The sequence below is a fragment of the Salvelinus sp. IW2-2015 genome, linkage group LG19, assembly GCF_002910315.2.
Source record: "Salvelinus sp. IW2-2015 linkage group LG19, ASM291031v2, whole genome shotgun sequence".
Classification (NCBI taxonomy): domain Eukaryota; kingdom Metazoa; phylum Chordata; class Actinopteri; order Salmoniformes; family Salmonidae; genus Salvelinus; species Salvelinus sp. IW2-2015.
In genome coordinates this window covers 6,957,937-6,965,701 of record NC_036859.1, presented here as the reverse complement: position 1 = coordinate 6,965,701, position 7,765 = coordinate 6,957,937, and the positions used below count along the sequence as shown (strand labels likewise).

At 40.3% G+C, this 7,765-nt stretch overlaps 1 protein-coding gene across 1 annotated transcript in view; it reads left to right on the top strand.

The window, feature by feature from the left end:
* The first annotated feature begins 378 nt into the window (after window positions 1-378).
* Window positions 379-7,765, top strand: part of LOC111979835 (protein unc-13 homolog A-like) — an 86,521-nt gene continuing 79,134 nt past the window's right edge. The window contains 1 exon segment of the mRNA XM_070448770.1: window positions 379-629. Coding sequence (XP_070304871.1) covers window positions 608-629 — 22 coding nt within the window. The 5' untranslated portion in view covers window positions 379-607.

The window sequence follows — 7,765 nt, the reverse complement described above, 5'->3', positions numbered from 1 at the left end:
TCTTACCCTACAAAAATAAATTGAACTGTATTTTAAGACAGTTAAACACTCTACTAACAAAAAAGCTGTTAGAATTGTAAGTGTATGTATGTCTCTTAAGGTCCTTGTGTAATTGTAATGTGATATTGTACCCCCTAGCTCGATTGTCCATTATATATCATATATATATACTTGTGTTCCCTTATGTACTTTCTGTATTGATTTGTTGTTAATTTAAAAAAAGATATAAAAATGATTAAAAAATATATAAAAAATATTTTTTTAAATARAAAACTTCGTGGCCCCCTCACTACCTGCTGCCTCGCGTCACATTAACTGACATCACGGAGCTGTCCTCGCGAGAGCAGTGGAGGAGAGCAATGCAGTGAGCGCGAGAGATGCAGCTTAGTGAGGGGAGCACTTCAACAGCAAGACAAATAGCTATATCCCTGAAAAACGGACGGGGTCATGTAATATGTCCTCGAAACGTTGCTGCGATATTTAGCCTATGTTTTGATGCAGTCTACATATGTAGCCTACACCGGGGAGGTAACTGTAGCCAAGCGAAACAGTGAAGAACAGGCGGCCAGTAGAGGACAGCCGGGGACTCTTACAGCTACTTTCAGAGATGTCCCTTCTCTGTGTCAGAGGTAGAAGACATACACATTATGTTTATACTATTAATGTTACATTTCATATTTATTTGATTGTTATATATTGTAGGCTACTCGCAAGGAGCTATAGCCGATTCAGTGTTTGACCAATAAGCAATTACCATGGTAGCCTTTAATGTTGGAGTAGCCTAAAAATTGGAAATGGCATAACGTTACATAGCCAGACTTAGTTATCACCTTACTGTTTTACCTGTGGAAAAATGTATTCACACCTGTACATTTGGGTGACAGTTATTTTAAGAACACGGTCCTTTGCAGAGAACTAGCTATAGGCTCCTTGAGATGATTTCTCTCAGGTGAAATACGTTTTTCTGATGACAGAGGTCCCTGTTTTTTTTAAGGGTGTCTGGCAGCTTTCTATGGAAAGATATGATTTGGCTATGTATGCTTGAGGTGCAATAAAATGATGCCAAAAGTCACAGCTCAGATTGAAGAAGCCTAATAGTATCCCAAAAGCTTAGGCTATATTGTATTAAGTTATAAGTAGGCTATCAATGATTGTCTTATTCACAACGGACTGAGGAGCTGCTGTGCCTGTGTGTAACCTTATCTTGGACATTTAAACATGTAATGATCAAAATATCAAAATGTGTGTTGCGTGCCATGCCAGTTCATGTGTGGGCGGCCGGTGTAGCAAGGAAAGGATAGCCCCTGCCGCTCCGCTGCTGCGTGGAAGCGAGCCTCCCGCGGTCGTGAGGGAATCCTATGGTGGGTGTTCGCGTCAGGTCGTGCCACCCGTGGGCTGAAATGTAACAACATTTCCCTGTCGAACCGCGTGACCTCAGATCATCTCATCTAGCGTTGCATTACATGCATGATATGGTGCACAGCATTCATATGTGCAGAGGTGGGAAAAGTACTCAAATGTTGTACTTGAGTAAAAGTAAAGATGGCTTAATACAACATGACTCAAGTTAAAGTCTCCCAGTAAAATTATACCTGAGTAAAAGTTTTAAAGTATTTGGTTTAAAATATACTTAAGTATCAAAAGTAAATGTAATTGCTAAAATCTACTTAAGTATCAAAAGTAAAAGTATAAATCATATCAAATTCCTTATATTAAGCAAACCAGACACCATTTTCTTGTTTTTGAAATTTACATATTGCCAGGGGCACACTCATTCAGACAGCATTCAACAAACGAAGCATATGTGCTTAGTGAATCCACAAGATCAGAGGCAGTAGGGATGACCAGAGTTGTTTTGTTGATAAGTGCATGAATTGGACTATTGTCCTGTTCTGCTAAGCATTGAAAATGTTACGAGTACTTTTGTGTGTCAAGGAAAATGTATGGAGTAAAAAGTACAATATTGTCTTAAGGAATGTAGTGAAGTAAAAATAAAAGTAGTCAAAAATATAAATAGTAAAGTACACATACCCCAAAAAACTACTTAAGTAGTACTTTAAAGTATTTTTACTTAAGTACTTTACACCACTGGATACCTTTAATATAAAATTACTCAAGTGAAAGTAACCCAGTAAAATACTACTTGAGTAAAACTATCAGATTTTAAATGTACTTAAGTACAGTGGTGAAAAAAGTACTCAATTGTCATACTAAAAGTGCAAAGTAAATGCTATACATCATCATTTATATTTAGCAAATCAGACTGCACAATTTCCTTTTTTATTCATTTTTTTGACAGCCAGGGCACACCTCAACACATTTACAAAGGAAGCATTTATGTTTAGTGAGTCCACCAGAGCAGGCAGTAGGAATGACCCGGGACACTCTCTTAATAAGTGTGTGAATTTGTCCTTTTTCCTGTACTGCTAAGCATTCAAATTGTAACTCAGGAAAAAATGTATGGAGTAAAAAGTACATCATTTTCTCAAGGAATATAGTGAAGTAAAAGTAATCAAAAATATAAATAGTAAAGTACAGATACCCCAAAAAACTACTTAAGTAGTACTTTAAAGTATTTTTTACGAAAGTACTTTACACCACTGCATATGTGTACCTTAGGTCTGCAGCACTGCTGGTTTTCATCATTCCCCTCTACTCAGGGATGATTCAAACCTGGGACACTACCTGGTGACTGAGATGTAAGTCTGGAAAATCAGTGACATAAACCATTAATTAACAACCAGGAAGAAAAAAAGAAACCAGCAGTGCTGTTTCAGACCCTGAAGAAGTGAATTCCTGAAATCCCTGATGTACGTCACCGGCCAGTACAAAGAATTAAGTAAAACCACAAGTCCAAATCCCTATCTCCATCCATGGCTAATTTAGGAACCAGCCCATTTTAACTAGCTAGCTAGCCACCAAACATTGGCAGTAGAATGGCCCGTACCGAGGAGCTCAGTGACTTTCAACACTTTCAGCATCATAGGATGCCACCTTTCCAACAAGTCAGTGCGTTAAATTTCTGCCCTGCTAGAGCTGCCCCAGTCAACTGTAATTGCTGTTATTATGAAGTGGAAACGTCTAGGAGCAACAGCCGCGAAGTTGTAGGCCACACAAGCTCATAGAACGGGACCGCCAAGTGCTGAAGCATGTACCACGTAAAAATAGTCTGTCCTCGATTGCAACACTCACTACCGAGTTCCAAACTGCCTCTGGAAGCAACTTCAGCACAAGAACTCATGAAATGGGTTTCCATGGCCGAGCAGATGCACACAAGCTTAAGATCACTATGTGCAATGCTAAGCGTCGGCTGGAGTGGTGTAAAGCTCGCTGCCATTGGACTCTGGAACAGTGGAAACACGTTCTCTGGAGTGATGAATCACGCTTCACCATCTGGCAGTCTGACGGATGAATCTGGGTTTGGCGGATGCCAGGAGAACGCTACGTGCCAACTGTTTGGTGGAGGAGGAATAATGGTCTGGCACTTTTTCATGGTTCAGGCTAGGCCCCTTAGTTCCAGTGAAGGGAAATCTTAACGCTACAGCATACAATGATATTATAGACGATTCTGTGCTTCCAACTTTGTGTCAACAGTTTGGGTAAGGCCCTTTCCTGTTTCAGCATGACAATGCCCCTGTGCACAAAGCGAGGTCCATACAGAAATGGTTTATCGAGATCGTTGTGGAAGAACTTGCCTGTCCTGCACAGACCCCTGATCTCAACCACATTGAACACCTTTGGGAAGAATTGGAATGCCAATTGCGAGCCAGACCTAATCGCCCAACATCTGTGCCCGACCTCACTAATGCTCTTATGGCTGAATGTTAGTCCCCACAGAAATGTTCCAACATCTAGTGAAAAGCCTTCCCAGAAGAGTGGAAGCTGTTATAGCAGCAAAGCACCAACTCCATATTAATGCCCATGATTTTAGAATGGGATGTTTGATGAGCAGGTGCATCTTAGCTACCATTATACACTGTAGCGAACTTTCTAGGACATACCAGTTGTTTAAAATTCAACCGAAAGTGGTGGAAGTTAAATGTCCCTCTTGCATTTCTCACGGGTTAATTATAACAGGCTGCAGGGTTAATTGTAGCACGGTCTTCAATGGGAGCACACTTGTATCCCAACTGTTGCCATCACCTGGTGTAGCTTGTGCTTTATTTACAATAGTTTGACAGCTTGCAGATGATGAAGTTGCAGACATGTTATTATTCTCAGAAATCGGGTCGGGAAGTAGCCTAACGGTTAAGAGCGTTGGGCCAGTAACCAAAATGTTACTGGTTTGAATCCCAGAGCTGGCTAGGTGAAAAAAACAAATCTGTCGATGTGACATTGAGCAAGGCACTTAACCCTAATTACTCATAAGTTGCTCTGGATAAGAGCGTCTGCTAAATGACTAAAATGTAAATCAGTCATGAGCATGCAGCCAGACTTTCCTGACTCGACAGACTGTATGCAGTGCACCGACAAATTTTTCATCCACATTTTCTACTTGAGAAATACTGCACCAAAACACCTTAGTTAGATGTAGAATTGTGTGACTAAGACCTCCTTGGCAAAACATCTAAAATAATTACAGATGTTTTGATTTATCTTCGATTTAATTCTGACTATTTGAGGAAGTGACTAAGTTGAGGAAATGGCTATTTTGACTCAGGAGAGCCAAACAACAGTACCTGCCAGGGTACGATATGCGAACATAACGCACCTACATCAAACCACACCCCCAAGACAACTCACGTTTGGCTTCAGTCATGGCATTTCTTAATGAGCAATCTTCAAAACGAGGCCAAATCAGGAAGTGCAGTCACCCTTTACTTCGTCATTGGGGTCTGGTGGTGGCTGGGCGCCGTATTTCACATCTGACAGTTGAAGTGGAATGGTTTATCCCGCTGGGATCCTCTCTAAGGTCCTCTGGCAATCCTTTTAACTCCCCAATAAATCAAAGACAGTTATCAAACATAGGCCTGTCCAGATAAGATTGCTGTTGAATCTCTGTGACTCTACGCGTCCGTCTTCCCCACTCAATGTCTGAGTTAATGCGGGAAAAAGTGTTGTTGCACTAAGAGAGTGGCAAACGACCGGGTGTCGAACCTGTGTCTTCAGATCTACCAGACTCCAAGACTGTGGTAACCTAATGAGCTAATGGAAGTTATAGTAAGGGTTTTTAAGCCTAAGGCAACATTACTCATCACACAAGCGTAGTTCACTGGACCATCGCGGCTACAAGAGCAATATGTAGAATGTCAAGCGTATGTGCTGCATATGAAGTAGATTTCTAAGTAACGTTTTTTTAATGGGATTCAACCAAATCAATCTGTGTAGCCTTTTCAGTCGTTCTGTTTTACAGTCAATACATTTTTATCCTGCCATAAGAATACCATGAATACTGATTATGTTTTGGACGCATGATGCAGATAGATACTGGCATAGGAGAAAGAGTAAGTTACATGAATAATTGCATGAAAGCAAGCTGTATTTCAAGATTTACTTTATGTGTATGCATTTTAAAAAAACTAGTTAACTAGGGTCATTTCCATGTAAAAATACCCATGAGCACCAACATGGAAAGCTCATAGGAGCATATCAAAATGTGTGTCAAACAAAAGCTAAGAGTCTATATTTTGGGGAAATGAAGGCAGGCACATTTTTCAACCGTTTTCCATCTTAAAAATTTGACATAAGTAAAAGGCTTTGATTTCTGCTCAAATAGATGGAAAAGGAGTCTTAAGAAAACGTCAACTAGAAAAAAATCTCTAAAGTTATTAGAAATACTACATTAAAACACAGTGTTGAAGTTAAGACCCCTGCCAACTAATATCACCAGTAACACTTCTATTTAGTTTTGGAGAAATTATTTGCTTTCTGTAAATTTAAGAAACATTGTCTTGTGCCTTGTAATCCCGTTATCAAAATCCCACATATCTTTAAGATATTTTCTAATTTCTCTCCATCGTGAGGAGGATAATGAAAGTTCACACAAGTAAAAGGTAGACCTTCCAATTTAGTCTGGCGGTCAAAGCGAGAGTGTGAAAACAGTCTAGACAACCCCTCCCTCCCTCCCTCTCTCTCTGCCTTTCTCATCTCGCTCCAGTTAATGTTAACTCTCCCTTACTGACACCTACCCATGAGCCCTCTCTATTTCCATTTATTGTAACCAGCACGGACCAACACCGACTTCCATGGACATTGAAAAGTAGTTGACATTTGGTCAGTCCACCATTGCCTTGATTTCAACAACAACAGACATAGTTTTTTGGTCCGGACTGGCCTTAATTTCAACGTCTACAGACATCGATTTTTTGTTGTTGTCCGGACTGGCCTTGATTTGGCCCAAACATAAACGTTCCATGATTGGTGAACGATGCAAATCTGGACCAATCGTAGACGTCCATGTTTCACAAGTTTGGACAGCACAGTACATTAAAGAAAAGTAGAGTATAGTTCAGTACAGTACAGTAGAGCACAGTATACTGTACTGTACTCTACTTAAGTGATAATACCAGAGAAGCTGGTGTTTGGAGGATATACAGTACTGGCGCGGGCGTTGTTAGGCCCAAGACAAAGTCGAACATATTCAACTATGTCTAACTTACAGTCATTTCAAAAAGTGCAGCCAGAATAACAGCAAAGTAGCTGCATTTGCGTTTGTTTAAGCTGTTTTCTAGAGCTGATTCATGATTTTGACTGGCTGAGAAACGCTGACTGTCTCATCCCGACTCGTTCATTACTATGAGACAGCTGGAGATCGAATTTGAATATTGAAACAATGTTGCAAATGTCAGAGAGACAGACAGCGAGGTTTATACAAATCTCCGCTGTTGAAAACTAAATGTTAGTCTGAAAGAAATGTGAGATAATGTCTAGATAGACACTGGTTGGAATGCAGTTAACCAATCAGCATTCAGGATTAGACCCACCCGTCGTATAATGTACTGAACTCTTCTGTGATGTACTCTACTGTACTCCATGTACTGTGCTGTCCAGACTTGTGAAACATAAAGTCCATGACTGGTTCAGATTTGGTCCGGAACAACCAAATGTGGTCTTGTTTGGTGGTGGAGCTAATTAGAATAATAGCCAGTGTGTAGAATAATACCCATATATGCTTATTTCTTCCTTTGTGTACCTACAGTATTCATGATACATCACTATGAAGAGAGTGGCATTCACATCCATTATTATGCATTTCTGTGTAGTACAGATCAGGGACCCATAATGCAATTCCGCTAGCGTAATTAGTGTAAGTACATAAAAGCTGGTGATAGTACAGACCAGGGATGTCAGGCCAAATTATGCTGTCGTTCTGGGTTCGATTCTGGGTAGACATAGGTGTCACGCCCTGGCCTTAGTATTCTTTGTTTTCTTTATTATTTTAGTTAGGTCAGGGTGTGACATGGGGAATGTATGTGTTTTTGGATTGTCATGGGGTTTGTATGTTGAATGGGTCAGTGTCTTGTCTAGGGTTTTGTATGTCTATGGCTGCCTAGATTGGTTCTCAATTAGAGGCAGCTGTGGTTCATTGTCTCTGATTGAGAGCCATATTTAAGGCAGCCATAGGCATTGGGTTTTGTGGGTAATTGTCTATGTATAACGTTTGTAGCTTTTGTATTGCACTTACGTTTGTAGCTTCACGGTCGTTTGTTGTTTTGTTTAGTTTTGTTATAAGTGTTCGTTTCGTGTTTCACTCTTCTCTAAATAAAGAGAATGTATTTTTCACACGCTGCGTTTTGGTCCTCTCTCTCACCGCAAGACGATCGTG